At 46.5% G+C, this 19,476-nt stretch overlaps 1 protein-coding gene across 1 annotated transcript in view; it reads left to right on the forward strand.

Moving 5' to 3' along the window:
- The window catches only part of LOC143955497 (uncharacterized), a 78,308-nt gene that overhangs the window by 49,713 nt on the left and 9,119 nt on the right, over positions 1-19,476 (forward strand). Inside the window, exons 17-21 of the mRNA XM_077465534.1 lie at positions 13,429-13,530; positions 13,619-13,742; positions 13,859-13,956; positions 14,039-14,239; positions 14,395-14,494. Coding sequence (XP_077321660.1) covers positions 13,429-13,530; positions 13,619-13,742; positions 13,859-13,956; positions 14,039-14,239; positions 14,395-14,494 — 625 coding nt within the window. The remainder of the gene's footprint in view (positions 1-13,428; positions 13,531-13,618; positions 13,743-13,858; positions 13,957-14,038; positions 14,240-14,394; positions 14,495-19,476) is intronic.

A 19,476-nucleotide genomic window follows, 5' to 3' on the forward strand; every position in this document is an offset into this window, starting at 1 on the left:
GGCCCTTGTCCTCATCAACATGGGGACAAGGTGCTTTGGGGTGGGGGGGCCGCGCGGCCCCCCCTTCCCCAAGGCACCCCCCATGTTGAGGGCACGCGGCCTGGTACGGCTCAGGAGGGGGGGCGCGCTCGCTCGCCCCCCTTTCCTGGCCGGCCGGGTAGCGTGCTCGGACAAGGGTCTGTTGTGGACTTGGGGGGACCCCCACACCGATTTTTTTCGGCGTTGGGGTTCCCCTTTAAGTCCATTCCAGGCGGCGGAGCCCGCGACGTCTCCGTCGCGGGCCCCGCCTACCTTCACACTCGCTCGAAATGGGCGGACTTTCCTCCGAGCGGGAACAGTTTGCTCATTTCGAAAGTGGCCTACACACGGGCGGACTGTTCGCTCAAACAAGGTTTCAGCGGACAGTTTTTCGGAATTTCCGAAAGACTTTGTCCGTCCAACTGTCCGCTGAAACTGTCCGCTGAAAGCCCACACACGAGCGGACTGTCCGCCCAAACACTGTTCAGCGGACAAGGTTGGGCGAACAGTCCGCCCGTGTGTACGCGGCCTGATAAGGCTAAGTTTTTATTTTTTCCTTAAACTTCCCTCCTAAAAGTTTTTTTCCTTAAAATTACCTCCTAAACTTGGGGTGCGTGTTATACCCCAGCGCGTTTTATACTCTGATAAATATGGTAACTAGCTCATGTTAATTCGGTTTCTGGTTACAGTTTGCATTGTCATCCTGCTATATAAATTAGTTTGTCACCTCAAATAAAACAGTCCATGTTCAGAAACCAAACGAGTATTGCCTTTGTTGTTGGGAGCGGTTGGAATATCTGATATCTATAGTCAGACTAGGAGGAAGCAGTATATGACGAAAGCGTTCAAGCGGAGTGTGGGATGTTTCGTTCCATTGACATTCCCACTGACACATTGATCTTTTAGCTGTCTGTAAGGTGGCAATTTTACTCAATAACCACAAGTGTAAGGAGCATTCCTCCTCAACCAGGGTTCCATGGAAGCCTAGGGTTCCTGTAGTCTAGAGCAGGGGTCTCCAAATTTTGTAAACAAAGGACCAGTTTGCTGTCCGTGAGACTTTAGGGGGGCCGGACTGTGGCAATTGGAAAATGTCCTTGTATCAGTGGGAGTAAACAATGCCCCATTTTTGGTTTCAATGAGAGGAATTGTGGTGTAATTTAGTGGAAAGAATAACGCCACATCATTGGTGTCAGTGAGAGGAATTGTGCCCCATCTTTGGTGTCATTGGGATAAAATGTGCCTCATTCTGTCAATAGGGGAAATTATGCCCTAATGTTTGTGTCAGAGGATGAAATATTGCCCCAAGGTCCGGATAAAAGCAAGCAAAAAGGGCTGCATTTGGCCCCCGGGCCACAGTTTGGAAACCACTGCTCTAGAGGTTTCTAGGGGTTCCTTGAGCAATTCCTGATTCTCAGATAAGTTTCCACTGACATCAATGATCTATTTATCTATCTGTAAGGGGGTCATTCTTCGCAATGACCACAAGTATAAGGAACATTCTTCCTTAAACTGGGCTCCATGGAACCTATTGGTTCCTCCAGAGGTTTCTAGTAGGGATGGGCGAATGGTTTGGCCCCCAGCATAAGTTCGGGCTGAACTTCTGTTGTTCAGTCGTTTGGCGAACAGCTGAACAAACGGGTCGTTTGACCGTTTGTTGCCCCCCCCCCCGAAACTGACCACAATCCATTGCGGCACTGAACAGTGCATTGCAAGCCCTGATTGGCTGAAGCAGTGAAATCTTCAGCCAATCAGGGCACAGAGCACTGTCAGAGTTATGACTGGATGCTGTCATCATGACTTTATCCAATCATGGCTCATTCCCGCCCCACATTGAAAAAGTATTCTTTCAATGGCAGCCATTTTCAGTGTGATTTCAGCGTGGAGAGAGATAGAACAGGGCTCTGTTCAGTGCTATTAGTTAGTGTGCAATACTGTGCTATTTTGCTTCAATTGTCAGTGTAGAATATTTTGTCAGTCTAGAAGCCATCATTCAGCTTTGCATAGTGTGCAGCTAGAGTAGGGACAGCTCAGATAGTTTCACTGTAGTGTAGTGAGACCGTGTCATTCATACATACACAAGTGTAGCGTAGGGACAGCTCAGATAGTTTCAGTGTAGTGTAGTGATACCGTGTCAGTGATCTTTACATTAGTGTATAGCTAGAGTAGGGACAGTTCAGATAGCGTCAGTGTAGTGACAGAACACCATCTACCATCGTTACTGCCAGTTTAACGCCATTTACTTTTGTGTGCGTTACTGCCAGTTTAATGCCATATAGTTTTGCGTGCATTACTGGCAGTTCAACGCCATATAGTTCTGTGTGCATTACTGCCAGTTTTACACCATATAGTTTTGTGTGCGTTACTGCCAGTATAATGCCATATAGTTCTGTGTGCGTTACTGCCAGTTTTACTCCATTACGTTCTGTGTGCGTTACTGCCAATTTAACGCAAATATATTTCTGTGTGCGTTACTGCCAGTTTAACGCCATATAGTTTTGTGCGTTACTGCCAGATTAACGTCATTTACTTCTGTGTGCGTTACTGCCAGTTTAACGTCATTTACTTCTGTGTGCGTTACTTCTCGTTTAACGCCATATAGTTTTGCCTGTGTTACTGCCAGTTTAATGTCATATAGTTCTGTGTGCGTTACTGCTAGTTTAACGCCATATCGTTTTGCATGCGTTAATGCCAGTTTAATGCCATATAGTTCTGTGTGCGTTACTGCCAGTTTAACGCCATATTGTTTTGTGTGCGTTACTGCCAGTTAAACGCCATATATTTTTTTGCGTTACTTCCAGTTTAACGCCATTTACTTCTGTGTGCGTTACTGCCAGTTTAAAACCATATAGTGTTGTGTGCATTACTGCCAGTTTAACGCCATATAGTTCACTGTACATTTGACATATTATAGTGCAGTATATTATAGTGTTTCTGTGGAGTGTGTCTGTGTAGTGTGAGTACTCAAATATAAGTGCACCGAACACCTTTTTACATTGATTAAGTGCATATACATACAGATTTAACCTTCTTCATTACATTTGCTTATAAGCACCGCCCCCCCTTCCTCCCAATAATATCTGGGAGGACAAGGAGAGGCAGACATTCCCTCGGCACTGTAAGGAGGCCGGCAACAAAGGTGTCCACAGGCAAAGGTGGATGCAGTGGTCAGTCCTCAGGCAGGGCATACTTTCCTCTGTTTAGTGATTTTTGCCTGTGCTATCCAACCAGAGCATGCAGAGGAGGTGGTGGACTGGCTTACTAAACTTTCCTCATCCTCCTCATCCTCTGTCACGCAAACAGAGACAAGTGTGCAGTCCCCTGCAGTTGCCAGAGTGGATAAATCTGCCTCCTTGTCCACATCTATTCCTGCCATAGCCCCAACATCAGCCATTGAGGAGTCAGCTAAGTTATTTGACCACAGCGTCAGCCACTTGCTCTTGGATGATGCCCAGCCATTATTGGATTCAGATGTTGGTTCTGAGGTTGAGGATGACAGGAACATGAGCCTAGAGAGAGGGAGGAACACTGGTAGACAAATTGGCATTCATGTTTCCCAAGACGCAGTGTATTGCCAAGTTGTCTCCAGTGGTAATGATGAAGATGGAGTAGATGGAGATGATGATGAGGTCACTGATGCGACTTGGGTGCCAGATAGAGCAGAGGAGGAAACTGAAGGTGAGGTGGCACAACCCCAAGGAGGCCGACATCAAGAAAGAGTAGAGAGCAGCCACCCTATTCCATCACATTCTGCAGCTGTTATCTCCCCACTCCCAAAAGCTCAGCTGTCTGGGCCTTTTTCAGCAGATCGCACTGTTGCTATCTGCAAACTGTGTCTCAGGCACATCAAATGTGGCAAAAACACCAACCATTTGAGTACCACATGCTTAACAAGGCATTTAACATCCAACCACCAGCCCGTTAGCAAAAGCACCTAAAAGCCACACGAAAGGGGCACAAATCTGTCCCTCCTCCTCCTTACCCTCTTCAGTCTGCCCCTGCGATACCGAGTCATTACCTTTCAGCAGCCTCCACTGACAGGGATGATGGTATAGCACAGGGTGTCCCAGGTCCTAGCAGCACATCTGCCAGCAGCACACCACCAGCTGTAGACTGTAGCCGGAAAAATTTTCTGCCCCATCTGTGCAGCCGAAAAAAAATACAGTCCCTGCCACCCACATGCCCAGCTTCTGAATGTAAGCTTGTCAAAGCTGTTGGCTCTCTAACTTCTGACTTTCAGCCTGGTAGATTCTGCCTCCTTCTGTGAATTCGCACAATGTGCTGTACCACAATGGAAGGTTTCCCAGTCGCTACTACTTTTCACATAAGGCCGTTCCATCTCTCTACCATCACGTGGAAGGGAATGTTCTGGCATCATTGCGTTAGGCAGTCAACCGTAAAATCCACCATACTGCTGACACATGGTCCAGCAAGCATGGGCAGGGATGATATATTTTGTTCACAGCACACTAGGTAATGCTGCTTAAAAACTCGAAAGGATGCAGAACAGGGCTCGGTGCTGCAGCTTGTTGTGACCCCTTGTCTCCATACAGCTGGTAGTGATGATGCCAGACCTGTGAGCTCTACCCCCTCCTCCTACCCCTCCGCCACCTCCATGCCCTCCTCTGCAGAATTGTCCTATGTACATCAGGTAAGCGATAAGCGTTCAAAGGGCTATTCCTAGAGTCAGGGACAGGCCCAGAGGTGGTTCACACCACGCCAGCTGGAGCCAGGAATGATGGTGTCCGGTAATAGCTCAAACCTCCTGTCCGCCCTTGGACAGGAAAAGTTGACACATGTGCCATGCCTGGCACATGTCCTCAATTTGGTGGTGCAGCGTTTCCTATCCTAAGTAAGTACCCAGGGTTGCAAGATGTACTAAAGCAGGCCAGAAGAGTCTGTAGGCAATTCAGGTGGTCATACACAGCCAGTGCTCAGTTGGCTGATTTGTGACATGCCCAGCAGTTGGAACTCAACTTTGGGAATGCTGCAACGGCTACACATGAAGCAGAGGACCGTCAACGAGTACCTGTGCCAGTACAGCACGACGACAGGCTCAGGCCACCTCGGCTTTTTTTCCCCACCCCAATGGCTGATCATTAGGGATGCATGCACTGTATTGTCAGCATTTGAGGAGGCCACAAGGATGGTGACAGTGCATGCTAAAATCTCTTGAGGACACATTAAAGAGGATTTTATTGAAAGTTTTTCCCAGTAGGATACAGTGTTGTGGAAAGCATAGTTTTGAGTCTTCTGTTGGTATAGAGAGGAGTGTTGGAGAAGGCATCTGCCTAAGTGAGGCATTTTTTTAAATTTTTTTAGTCCTCTCCACCCAGGGCTGTCAGCTTCCACATCCCATCGGCATCATCTGTTTCACATGGTGGATATTTACCTCGGGGCCAAAACAGACATGAAGAGCTTTCCAGCTGATGACCCGCTGACTTACTGGGTCATGAGAATAGACCACTGGCCAGAACTTGCCCAGTATTCTATTGAGTTGTTGGGCTGCTCTGCATCCAGCTTGCTTTCAGAATGGGCATTCGGTGCTACGGGAGGTTTCGAAACTGATCATAGAACGCGTCTGTCCACAGACTCCGTGGACCGTTTGACCTTTATAAAAATGAATCAGTCCTGGATTACCAGCTATGAAGCCCCTGATGCCGATGTCACTGATTAAGGCCCCTTTCACATGGGCGGACCGTTTGTTTTTCATCCATCAGTTTTCTGATGAAAAACGGACATACATGTATCCCTATGAGATAGCGGATGTCGGCTGATGAACATCCGCCGACATCCGATGACATCAGGCTCCGCTATGCTTCGAAACTGATGACGGAGGAAAAACGATCCCCCCATAGAGGAAAGCGGAGATCTGACCAGTCCTTTTCTGCACGGTGTGCAGAGACGAACTAGTAATCCACTGGCTCAGCAGGGATCAGGTAGGTTCCCACTGACACCATTGATCTTTTTAGCTATGGGGGTTATTCTTCCCCCATAGGGGATAGGGTCTTCTAAGACCTCATTCACACCTTTGCTTTTTTGGGAATGAGCACAGAAATGCACATTTCTGGAAACGTGAGAAAAATGCGCCTTGCGTTTGCAGAGTCAATAATTCTTAAGCCGCGTACACACGGGCGGATTGTATGGCCTACTTAGTCCGTCATACAATCCGACGGACAGTCCGTCATACTTTCGAATGAACGGACTTGACCACACACGGATAGCCAAACAGTCCGTCGAAAGCTTGCGCGATGACGTGTACAGCACGTACGACGGGACTAGAAATAGGAAGTCCAATACACAGCAATGCAACCTTCCGCCGTGTAAATCCTTTCTGAGCATGCGCCATTCTTAGTCCGTCGAACTAGCCTACTCACGAGCGGATTGTCCGCTGAAACCAAAGTATGACGGACAGTATTACGGAAATTCCGATATACTTAGTACGCCAGACTGCACGCTGAAAAAGTCCGCTGAAGCCCATACACGAGCGGACTGTCCGCTGAAATGTGTTTCGGCGGACTAAGTAGGCCATACAATCCGCCCGTGTGTACGCGGCCTTAATGGCACTCCGACAAATGCGTTAACAGTCGTGTGATAGAAAGCTTTAAAATGCACGAGGCTCAGTACCAAAAGAAGGTGCAAGAGCTACACTGGCGCACAAACCTGCAAAAATAGTGCAGATTTTAATGTTTATGTCTTTATTTTAGTTGTTTTCATTTGAAATAATCTGACTATAACATTTACATGATTATCTCAAATCTTCACCACAAATAATTGGCGCCAATGTCTCTTGGCTGATGAACATCCGCCGACATCCGATGACATCAGTCTCCGCTATGCTCCGAAACTGATGACGGAGGAAAACCGATCCCCCCATAGAGGAAAGCGTAGATCTGACCAGTCCGTTTCTGCACAGTGTGCAGAGACGAACTAGTCATCCACCGGCTCAGCGGGGATCAGATAGGTTCCCACTGACACAATTGATCTTTTTAGTTATGGGGGTTATTCTTCCCAATGACCACAAATGTAAGGAGCATGCTTCCCAATGACTATCACACTAATGTATAATGAGTTGTAGATATAGTAATTTTTAGCAGGGGGTTCCCTGAGACCAGAAAGTTATTTCAAGGGTTGTTGTTCTGTGTTGAAAAGGTTGAGAAAGGCTGTTCTGGACACCTGGAGTGATTGCCAACTCCATGAACTCATTGCCCAATCCCATAGAGACACTATTGTCATTGGATCTACATTTTATAGAATCTCACAATTATGAAAAAAAAAAAATGGCGCTGAGCTCATCCTTTCTGCAAAATCCCAAGGACCTGTCCCAACTGTCATTACTTGGCAATCCACTTTTGCTAAAGTAGAGGTGGCTGACCAGGACCGGTTGATGCAGTGGACCAAATGGTAGCTAAAGCCACAGAGGGTTCAGTGTATCTGCTGCTTCCTTGGCCGTGGGGAAATCCCTGAAAAGGGAAATTCTGGGGACCACTGAAGGCACAGGAAAACACTAGAAGAGAACACAGGGGATCTGGCTGTTAACGGGAGGTGCCATTGCTCAAGAGCTTGTTTCTGGATTCTACCCCAGGGTGCCAGAGGTCTATCATATTCATACTATTAGGAACTAGAACACCAGATGGTGGCTCCGTAGTCCTTGGTTCTGAAGGGTGTAGTTGCACTGTCCACCTGTGGATATTTCCCAGCATTTATCAGGTTCCAGAAATGACCCAATGATTTTGGCTGCTGGGAGAGGCACACTATTTTAGGGTTACATTTGGAGGATCCTGTTCACATTTCGTTTTAACTTTTTGGCCTCTTGCACACATCTTGCAGATGCCTGCAGACATATTAGATGCCTGGCATAAAATTTCCATTGTATCCCCATGTAGGGTTGCCACCTCATCCCTTAAAACCCAAACACATATGAATTACACAGGTTATGTGGCTGATTTAATGCAGATAAGGCACTAAGCAAGTTTCATTACCACCTTAATCAGCCACAGAACCCGTGTAATTAATGTGTTCGGGTTTAAAGAGATGAGGTGGCAACCATAAGTGGAGATTACCCCATCTATAAGGATAGAGAGTACATACACACACAGCACAAGGCCGTGTTCATACTTCGAGATGTTTCTCAGGGCTGCAGTTCCTCTGAGCTCCACAAGGTGATGATCTCACGTCTACCCAGACAGTAAGGCTCTATGGAAGACAGACATTAAGTCTCTATGGAAAACAGGAAGTGATGTGGTGTACATACAGGAAGTGATGTGGTGTACAGACAGGAAGTGATGTCAGTTACAGACAGGAAGTTCAGGGGGAGAGCTGAATTTGGAGGCCGTAGAGATGCGACCTTGCTGGGAGTGGCTACAGAGGAGGTAATAAGATATTATTTTATATTTACCCCCGTCATGTTCCGTCCTCTTCCTCCATAGTCACTGTGACGTCTTTTATCTCCAGCAGATGATGATACACACATATATAGTGTGGAAATCCAGATTAACCCCTTCAGGGGCAGAACATTTCCTTAATTTTGGAGATGTGTCGCATTTCCACCAATGACATTTTCACTCTATCAGTCTATCCTAACCTATTATATGACTTTTTAGGCCCCGTTCACGCTATGATAGCGTTTATGCACATTTTGGGTGTGTTTTGTCATGCTTCACACATAAGGCCACCCATTCGTTTCAGTTGGCTCACCTATGAATGACAAATGCGCCAAAGTAGCCCCGTGTAGATTGAGCTTTGCGTTTTTTCAATTGCTTGATTTGTCAATTTAAAATTTTTTTTTGGAAATGGAAAAATGCGCATTTGGGGTGCCATTAACACTGAATGGCACCTCAAGAGCGAAACACGTTTTTTTCATACGTTTCGTAAATGCGCACAAAAACAGGTAGTTTTGTGCGTGTTCGTGAAACGTTGAGGTGTGGATAGGGCAGTGATGGCGAACCTCGGCACCCCAGTTGTTTTGGAACTACATTTCCCATGATGCTCAACTACACTGCAGAGTGCATTAGATTCATCGGAAATGTAGTTCCAAAACATCTGGGGCACCAAGGGTCGCCATCACTGGGATAGGGTCTTCTTAGCCCTTGTACACACGGTCGGACATTCTGACGGAAAATGTCCGATCGGACCGTGTTGTCGGATAATCCGACCGTGTGTGGGCTCCATCGAACTGTTTCCGTCGGAATATCCGACGGACCAGGTTTTCCAGCTTGCCTATAAAACTTTCCGACAACATGATCTGATTGGACCTTGTCCGATCATGTGTAGAGAATTCCAAAGTGCCACGCATGCTCAGATCAAATTCCTAGACCAAAGCTATTGGCTACTAGCCTGAACGTAGTCCCGTCGTAACGATATAACTTCATCACGTTCTGAACGATCGGATTGTCCGACAACTTTGTCCAACCGTGTGTATGCAACAGTTTCGGACAAACTCTGTCGGACAAACTCTGTCGGACAAACTCTGTCGGACAAACTCTGTCGGACAAACTCTGTCGGACAAACTCTGTCGGACAAACTCTGTCGGACAAACTCTGTCGGACAAACTCTGTCGGACAAACTCTGTCGGACAAACTCTGTCGGACAAACTCTGTCGGACAAACTCCGTCGGACAAACTCCGTCGGACAAACTCCGTCGGACAAACTCCGACGGATTTGGTTGTCGGAATGTCTGACCGTGTGTACAAGGGCTAAGGCGTCATTTACACCTTTGCTTTTTTTAGGGAATGAGCACAGAAATGCACGTTTCTGGAAACGTGAGAAAAACGGGCCACAAAAGTGCCTCGCGTTTGCAGCGTCAATAATTCTTAATGGCACTCCGACAAATGCGGTAACAGTCGTGTGACAGTACGCTTTAAAATACACGAGACTCAGTACCAAAAGAAGGTGCAAGAGCTACACTGGCGCAAAAACCTGCAAAAATAGTGCAGATTTTAATGTTTATGTCTTTATTTTAGTAGTTTTCATTTGAAATAATCTGACTATAACATTTACATGATTATCTCAAATCTTCACCACAAATAATTGGCGCCAGTGTCTCTTGAGTACAAGAATATCACATCAGGGCCATCTTTATGTAGCAGTTAAATTCAAACCTGAAGTTCACTGTTAAAGCTACCTCCCAACTGAGGAAACTGGAAAAGAGGGACACTTTCATGTGTAGATGGTCCAGATCTGCTGTTATTTTCTTTCTGTTTTCTTCTCAGTCGTTGGCTCTAAAGTCCCACCTCATTCTCTTTATAATATCTAATGGCATGGTTGTTGATGTCCAGGTTCTAAATGATGGACATTGCGATGATTATTGATGTTCAGGTTCTAAAGGGATGGACATTGCAATGATTGTGAATGTTGAGATTCTGAGGGGTTGAACATTGCGATGGTTGTTGATGTCCAGGTTCTTAAGGATGGACATTACGATGGTTGTTGATGTCCAGGTTCTGAGGAATGGACATTGCGATGATGGTTGATGTTTAGGTACTGAGGGATGGACATTGCGATGTTTGTTGATGTTGAGTTTCTGAGGCATGGACATTGCAATGGTTGTTGATGTTCAGGTTCTGAGGGATGGACATTGCAATGGTTGTTGATGTCCAGGTTCTGAGGGATGGACATTGCGATGATGGTTGATGTTTAGGTACTGAGGGATGGACATTGCGATGATGGTTGATGTTTAGGTACTGAGGGATGGACATTGCGATGTTTGTTGATGTTGAGTTTCTGAGGCATGGACATTGCAATGGTTGTCGATGTTCAGGTTCTGAGGGATGGACATTGCGATGTTTGTTGATGTTGAGTTTCTGAGGCATGGACATTGCAATGGTTGTCGATGTTCAGGTTCTGAGGCATGGACATTGCAATGGTTGTTGATGTTCAGGTTCTGAGGCATGGACATTGCAATGGTTGTCGATGTTCAGGTTCTGATGGATGGACATTGCGATGGTTGTCGATGTTCAGGTACTGAGGGATGGACATTGCGATGTTTGTTGATGTTGAGTTTCTGAGGCATGGACATTGCAATGGTTGTCGATGTTCAGGTTCTGAGGTATGGACATTGCGATGGTTGTCGATGTTCAGGTTCTGATGGATGGACATTGCGATGGTTGTCGATGTTCAGGTTCTGATGGATGGACATTGTGATGGTTGTCGATGTTCAGGTTCTGATGGATGGACATTGCGATAGTTGTCGATGTTCAGGTTCTGAGGGATGGACATTGCGATGGTTGTCGATGTTCAGGTTCTGAGGGATGGACATTGCGATGGTTGTCGATGTTCAGGTTCTGAGGGATGGACATTGCGATGGTTGTCGATGTTCAGGTTCTGAGGGATGGACATTGCGATGGTTGTCGATGTTCAGGTTCTGATGGATGGACATTGCGATGGTTGTCGATGTTCAGGTTCTGAGGGATGGACATTGCGATGGTTGTTGATGTTCAGTTTCTGAGGCATGGACATTGCGATGGTTGTTGATGTTCAGGTTCTGAGGGATGGACATGGCAAATTCTACCAACCCTGAAGGCCAGAACGTCCACTTCTTGAAAAATTTATTGTTGGACTTGGAAGGCAAATTTTTGGTGGCGAGTCCAATTTTTTTCACCACCGGAGCTTCTCTGTGGGATGAATTCTTTCTTGTCTTCTGGTGGATGTGGACCAACATATGGCCCTCAGTCATTAGAAAGGATAGCAGAAAGACAAACACTCCTGCGCACAAGTGAGTTACCAGGTGGACTAGAGTTCGTAGTGGATAGTGCCTGGGGCCTTGCTGCCCTCAAGAATAGGGGTATCGTAACAGTCAAAAGAGAAAAAAAAAAAGGGCGCACTAGCCTTTTGCATTATGATTGGACATATTTGAAGTAAAAAACTACTCACAAATGTGGAAAAGATCCGCAGTACAAATGATCTCCAGATGACCGCAATTGGTCTACTAACAACAGACTCCGGATGGTAACAGGGGAGATTTCAAGGGCCATGGACGGTCTGACGCGCTTCGAAGGGATGCCTCCTTCCTCTGAGTCTAGCCAGGCCTCCCTTCGAAAAGCACCAGACCATCAGTGGCCCTTGAAATCTCCCTTGTTACCATCCCGAGTCTTTTGTTAGTAGACCAATTGCGGTCATCTGGAGATCATTTGTATGCAAATCTTTTCCCACATGTTGGTGAGTAGGTTTTTACTTCATTTTTAATAAGAAATATTTCCAAGGATAATGCACAAGGCTGGTGCGCCCTCTTTTTGTTTTTTTTTTCTCATTAGAAAGGATCCCTGCTCTCCCAATCGGTCATGTAGACATAAGTGAAGGTGGCTTCAGCCTGCGTGTCCCTGCCAAAACCATGTGCTCAATGCGTTTCATTCCGCCCATTGCAGCTTAGTTATAGGACTATGGCTAAGCTCCGGTGGGCAGGGCGAAACATGTTAGATGAGGAGTAAGAGAAGGATCTAGCCAAACCAGATTCCGACAGCAGCAAAAACACTGGAGCAAGAGGTACTTAGTAGGGGGGGACCTACATACCCTCCCAGGAGCCAGCATCCAGTGGAAACTGATTACTAGGAGCTGCTGGGAGACACCCGCTGGTGGACACTGGAATTACAGGCAGTCCCCGGGTTACGAACACATTAAGGACTGTAGGTTTGTTCATAAGTGGAATTTGTTCGTAAGTCGGAACACTGCTTGTAAGTGTAACTTCCACCTGTGCGGGGATGTAGGATGTTCCAGCGTCCGCCTGTGCAGGGATGTGGGATGTTCCAGGCGCTTCTGGGGCTCTTCTGGCCATGCAGTACATGAAGTACTGCAGTGTGGAATGTGGCAACATAGCTGCTCGGAGGTATTCAGGATCAGCGTGGAGCACAAGCAACCGGCATTGAGGCCATTCGTAAGTCGGGGACTACCTGTACAACTCTCCGCTCCAGGGAACCACAGTGCCACCTGCAGGTGATCCACATCCTGAAAATGAGATTGCTCTCCATGGCTTGGAGGTTGTCCAGGCTCTCCGATTTCTGTCTTTTAGCCACAACTTTGGTCAGGAAAAGGGACTATGTTTGTCATAATTAGGGCATCCCAAGAAGGGTGCTCTGCCTTCTTGTTCCACTACTTCTAGGTTGATGCCTCAGGTCAATGTTGAGTCCTATGGTCTAAAAGTTGCTCTTCCAACTTTTCTGTTTAAGCTTAAAGTCCTTTTGCTCTTGGTACTGCTTCTTAAAAACTGAACATAGCGGATGTTGGAGGGGTTATGGCCCCTATGGCTGGCCTACAGTTTGTCTTATTTATAGTGTCCGATCCTCCGGTAGATGACAATACTATGTAGTTGTTAAAAAAAATCTCTGAGGGGAGAGGTGAATTTTTTTTTTTTGGGGGGGACGTCATATGACATTGCTGTTGGTGTTTTTCTATGCAGAGCTTTCCTGTGAAGTCTGGTGACCAGATAAAATCTCAGTACCTCCACCTCACTGCCTGACACCTGGAAACACCAAGAAGATTCTAGAAGTCACCAAGAAGATCTTTGGGCTGATGACAGGAGAGGTGAGGAGGATTCTGGGAATTCTGGGACATTATCCAGTAACAGACAAGGGATGTGTCTGGATGGTGACTGTATCATTGTGTGTGTCAGGTTCCTATAAGGTGTCAGGATGTCACTGTCTATTTCTCCATGGAGGAGTGGGAGTATTTAGAAGGACACAAGGATCTCTACAAGGACGTCATGATGGACAATCAGCCGCCCCTCACATCACCGGGTAAGAGGAGACTTTATTGTAAAGGAGAGAGCAGTACGGAGGCTCCACCTAGATCCCCCATCATCTGATAAACACATAGAAACAATGTATTCAGTCAGTGTGTGTGTTTCCTACAGATGGATCCAGTAATGGGAACCCACCAGAGAGATGTCCCCGTCCTCTGTATTCCCGGGATTCCACACAGGAAGGTCACACCATCCCCCACCATCATCAGGTAGGTTATCTGCAATTATTGGTAGTTATGATTTATACACAAACATGTTTTTGTTACAATACATGTTTTATTTTATATTTAGAATGGAAACTTTGAAGGTTTTAATATCATTATCAAAGAAGAGTTTAAAGAGGAGGATGATGAGTATGGGGTGATGGAGTTTTCTGAAGGACACACAGATCTCAATAAGGATGTCAGGAAGGAGCCAACAAAGAGACGTCTTCGTTCTTGGTATTCTCGGGATTCCACACAGGGAGGTCACACCATCCCCCACCATCATCAGGTAGGTGGAGTTGAGGGTCGGGAACATAAAGTGATTGAACACTCTGACATGTGGAGATGATGTGTGGACTCTACAAGATGATATTTTCTATGTGATCTCACATCATAAATACTTCTATGTTACAGATGTTATTTTCTGCCATTCTGTTGGTTTAGGGTGAAGATCTGATTAAAATAAAAGTTGAGGGTGAAGAAGAAGAGACGTATGTGAGGGATGATCAGCAATACACGAAGGAGGCTGGTGAGATCAGCACAAGTGAGCCATTATATATTCTTCTGTTATCTCTGCTCTGTTTGTAGGCAGGGGTCACTCGATTGCCCCTTTAGGAAATATGTTCCTTCAAGGAAGAAGAATGAGTTCATTTCCTCTGGTCAGTATAATTTAAATACTTTGGGTGGAGCTTAGCTAGAAAGAGCACTGCTTGGTTGATGAGACGATAGGTGGAAAAGAGATGACCTAGAGCAGTGATTCTCAACCAGGGTTCCTCCAGAGGTTGTTAGGGGTTCCTTCAGCATTGGGCAATATCTGCCTCTCAGACAAGTTCCCACCGACACCATTGATCTTTTTAGCTATCAGTAAATAGGTAATTCTTCCCAATGACCACAAGTGTAAGGACCATTCCTCTTACTGACCATCACACTAATTCGGCCATTGTCAACCAGGGTTCCTCCAGAGGTTGCTAGGGGTTCCTTCAGCATTGGGCAATTTCTTCCTCTCGGAATAAGTTCCCACCGACACCATTGATTTTTTTCGCTATCTGTAAGGAGGTAATTCAAGTTCCCAATGACCACAAGTGTAAGGACCATTCCTCTTACTGACCATCACACTAATTCGGCCATTGTCAACCAGGGTTCCGTGGAACCCTACGGTTCCTCCAGAGGTTGTTAGGGGTTCCTTCAGCATTGGGCAATATCTGCCTCTCAGATAAGTTCCCACCGACACCATTGATCTTTTTAGCTATCTGTAAATAGGTAATTCTTCCCAATGACCACAAGTGTAAGGACCATTCCTCTTACTGACCATCACACTAATTTGGCCATTGTCAACCAGGGTTCTGTGGAACCCTGGGGTTCCTCCAGAGGTTGCTAGGGGTTCCTTCAGCATTGGGCAATTTCTTCCTCTCGGAATAAGTTCCCACCGACACCATTGATTTTTTTTCGCTATCTGTAAGGAGGTAATTCAAGTTCCCAATGACCACAAGTGTAAGGAGCATTCCTCTTACTGACCATCACACTAATGCGGCCATTCACATTTAGTGGAACTCTGGGGTTCCTCCAGAGGTTGCTAGTTTTAGCAAGGGTTCCTCGAGACCTGAAAATTATTTTTGGGGTTCCTCCAGGGTTAAAATGTTGAGGCTGACCTAGAGAAAAGTACCTTTATTTTTTTACAACCTCTGGGATGGGCACCCCTTCTACTGGGCACACAAAGTTACACCACAATCCGGATCAGAACTGTTGAATGGTTAATAGAGAACTTGAACATTGAAAGGACTTTTGGAGGAACCTTTTCAGAAAAACTTACATTGGGCCAATCTCCTGGCTGCTTTATGGGTCTGAAGCTGATCCTTAGTAACCTTGCTGCTGTGAAGTGGGGTAGTACCTTTTTAAGCCCATGCTAGACTGTACATCTCATGGGGTACCCCGCATGGAGAAGATGGATCCTGCGTGCAAACATGGTCAGGCTAGGGGATGGTGGTGGAAAGGGGTGTGAGGGCCGGTTCTGGAGCCACATGGAAGTCATCAGTCCTGATGCAGAGTGGGTCCCCAGCCAGTGGAGCCGTGGCTGATAGATGTGACCAGTGGTATGGTGAGCGTGTGCACAGGGCGCACCTTGTCCCGCACACACACACGAGCGGATTTTCCGTCGGAAAAAACTTGGATGGTTTTTCCGACAGAATTCCGCTCAAGCTTGGCTTGCATACATAGGGTCGCACAAAAGTTCTCTGAACTTTTGACCGCCAAGAATGCGGTGACCTACAACACTGCGACGAGCAGAAAATGAAGTTCAATGCTTCAGAGCATGCGTCAAATTGTTTCCGAGCATGCGTAGGAATTTTGCGCGTCGGAATTTGTACAGAGCGATCGGAACGTCCGATCTGAACTTTTTCCGACCGAAAAATAGAGAAGCTGCTCTCAATCTTTTGCTGGCTGGAATTCTGCAAAAGTCCGATGGAGCGTACACACGGTCGGAAATTTCTGACCAAAAGCTCACTTTTGCTGGCAGAATTTCTGAACGTGTGTACAGGGCTTTAGGCACACAGTAAGTTTAAGTGTGTAAAGGTGGAGATGAATACTTAGGGTGCTGTGGACTATATGGAGCCTGGGAGTTGGGCCTTAAACTGCCCTGTTTTAGGCTGGGTTCACACTATTGCGAATTGGATGCGGGTTTCGCAATTCGCAATAGCAGGAGATTTTGATCGGCTCTCTATGGAGCTGGTTCATATATCTCCGCTGCGGCTCCGGTGCAAATTTGCACAGGGGTCCCGTTGTCAGAAACCATGAAATCAGGCCGAGACAGAAGTACAGTTAAATCACACTTGTTTAATAATAAAAGAAAATATCCCAAACGTTGTCAAAACGTAGTCAGAGTTCAGGAACCTGAATGGATAGTCAGCCAAGCCAAACGTCACGGAGCCGGAGATGAGCGTAGTAAAACGGCAAGCAGGATCTGGAGCCAGAAGGGATGTCAGCCAAGCAAGTCTTTAACAGGAATGCAGGAGATAGTCTCTGTGATTTTGACCAAGGCGAAGGCAGAGATTCTCTGGACTGAATGGCTTAAGTAGGCAAGACTGACGAGCAGGATATCATCAACAGGTGAGCCACTGTGGAAAGAGATGGGAGCTGGCAATTAGCCTACAGCTGAGCGACCAGCTCATAGAAGGAAGGGCTGAGCCCAGCCTTGACACCTGTGCGTCTTTTGGTCCATTTCAGGTCCGAAATTAGCCAAAAATGCAGGCTGAAATTGGACATGAAACGGTGAACGGGGACGCACTGGACCCCTACTGTGAGCCTCATGCGGCAATAGTGTTAACCCAACCTTAGGCAGGCCCTGATGGAGGAGATGTGGGTAACTCAACAAAACGGTGGCCGTCAGCACACAGGCACCAACTTTCTGTTGTGTAAATGAAATGGATAAAAGATGGCTCCACCTGTAGAGAACACCTTCAACACATTTTGCCCTTTTTTGGGGCTTAATCTTGGAGCTGTCTGTGCGCAGATGGGCCGACGTTTTGTTAAAGTCTACAAACTGATTTTGTCTGTCTTGCTCCAGCCCTACCACTAGCTGATCCGACTGATACAGGTTGGGGGGGGGGGGCATTTGAGTGGTACTGTTTTGGGAAATGTAGGTGGGTGACTCAGTCACGCTCGTGATACTGCACACTGATTGGTCCAGAGAAGGACAGGAGGTGAGTGATTTGAGCTAAAATTAGGTTGATAATAGTCACCTCCCTGCACGGTAGGTCTTCGTTTTTCTCTCATCCTTTCTCAGCCTATTCAACACAGAGCAACCCTTGAAATGACTTTCTGGTCTCCGGGAACTGATGATACATTAGGGTGATGGTTAGTGGGAAGAATGCTCCTTACACTTGTGGCCATCGGGAAGAAATACCCCCTTTTAGAGATAGCTAAAATGATTAAGGGTGTCATTGGGAACTTATCTGAGAGGCAGAAATTGCTCATTGCTCAAAGAACCCCTAGCAACCTCTGAAGGAGCCTTATGCCCCGTACACACGAGCGGACTTTTCGACATCCAAACTCCGACGGACTGAGTCCGGCGGACTATCCGCTCGTGTGTGGGCTGCAACGGACTTTAGCTTCGCAAAAGTCTGACGGACTTTAGAAATGAAGCATGCTTCAAATTTTCCCGACGGAACTCCGCCGGACCCGGTCCCCTTCGAAAAATTCGCTCGTGTGTGTGCTACTCCGACGGACTAAAACCGACGCTAGGGCAGCTATTGGCTACTGTCTATGAACTTCCTACGTCGAATCCAGTCGTACGTCATCACGTTCGACTCCGTCGGAGTTTGGTGTGATGGTGTGTGGTCAAGTCCGTTCGGTCGAAAAGTCCGCCAGAACTCCGTCGGAACTCCGGCGGAACTCCTTTGGAGGTCTGTCAGACTTAATCCCTCTCGTGTGTACAGGGCATTAGGGTTCCATGGAGCTTGGTTGAGGAAGAATGTTCCTTACACTTATGGTCTTTGGGAAGAATTTATTTCCTTACAGATATCTAAAAAGTCCATTGGCGTCAGTGGGAACGTATCTGAGAGGTAGAAATTGCTCATGGAATCCCTAGGAACCTCTGGAGGAACCCTAGAGTTCCATGCAACCCTAGTTGAGGAAAAATGCTCCTTATACTTGTGGTTATTGCAAAGAATTACCTCCTTACATATCGCTAAAAAGATCAATGGCGCCAGTGGGAACTTATCTCAGAGGCAGAAATTGCTCATTGCTCAAAGAACCCCTAGCGACCTCTGAAAGAGCCTTAGGGTTCCATGGAGCTTGGTTGAGGAAGAATGTTCCTTACACTTATGGTCTTTGGGAAGAATTATTTCCTTACCAATATCTAAAAAGTCCATTGGTGTCAGTGGGAACTTATCTCAGAGGCAGAAATTGCTCGTTGTTCAAAGAACCCCTAGCAACCTCTGAAGGAGCCTTTGGGTTCCATGGAGCCTGGTTGAGGAAGAATGTTCCTTAAGCTTATGGTCTTTGGGAAGAATTATTTCCTTACAGATATCTAAAAAGTCCATTAGTGTCAGTGGGAACTTATCTCAGAGGTAGAAATTGCTCATGGAACCCTAGGAACCTCTGGAGGAACCGTAGAGTTCCATGGAACCCTGGTTGAGGAAAAATGCTCCTCACACTTGTGGTTATTGGAAAGAATTACCCCCTTACATATCGCTAAAAAGATCAGTGGCGTCAGTGGGAACTTATCTCAGAGGCAGAAATTGCTCATTGCTCAAAGAACCCCTAGCGACCTCTGAAAGAGCCTTAGGGTTCCATGGAGCTTGGTTGAGGAAGAATGTTCCTTACACTTATGGTCTTTGGGTTGAATTATTTCCTTACCAATATCTAAAAAGTCCATTGGTGTCAGTGGGAACTTATCTCAGAGGCAGAAATTGCTCGTTGTTCAAAGAACCCCTAGCAACCTCTGAAGGAGCCTTAGGGTTCCATGGAGCCTGGTTGAGGAAGAATGTTCCTTAAGCTTATGGTCTTTGGGAAGAATTATCTCCTTACCGA

This window comes from Lithobates pipiens, unplaced genomic scaffold (genome assembly GCF_037356315.1).
Source record: "Lithobates pipiens isolate NorthernLeopardFrog02 unplaced genomic scaffold, aLitPip1_a1.2 Scaffold_35, whole genome shotgun sequence".
Taxonomy (NCBI): domain Eukaryota; kingdom Metazoa; phylum Chordata; class Amphibia; order Anura; family Ranidae; genus Lithobates; species Lithobates pipiens.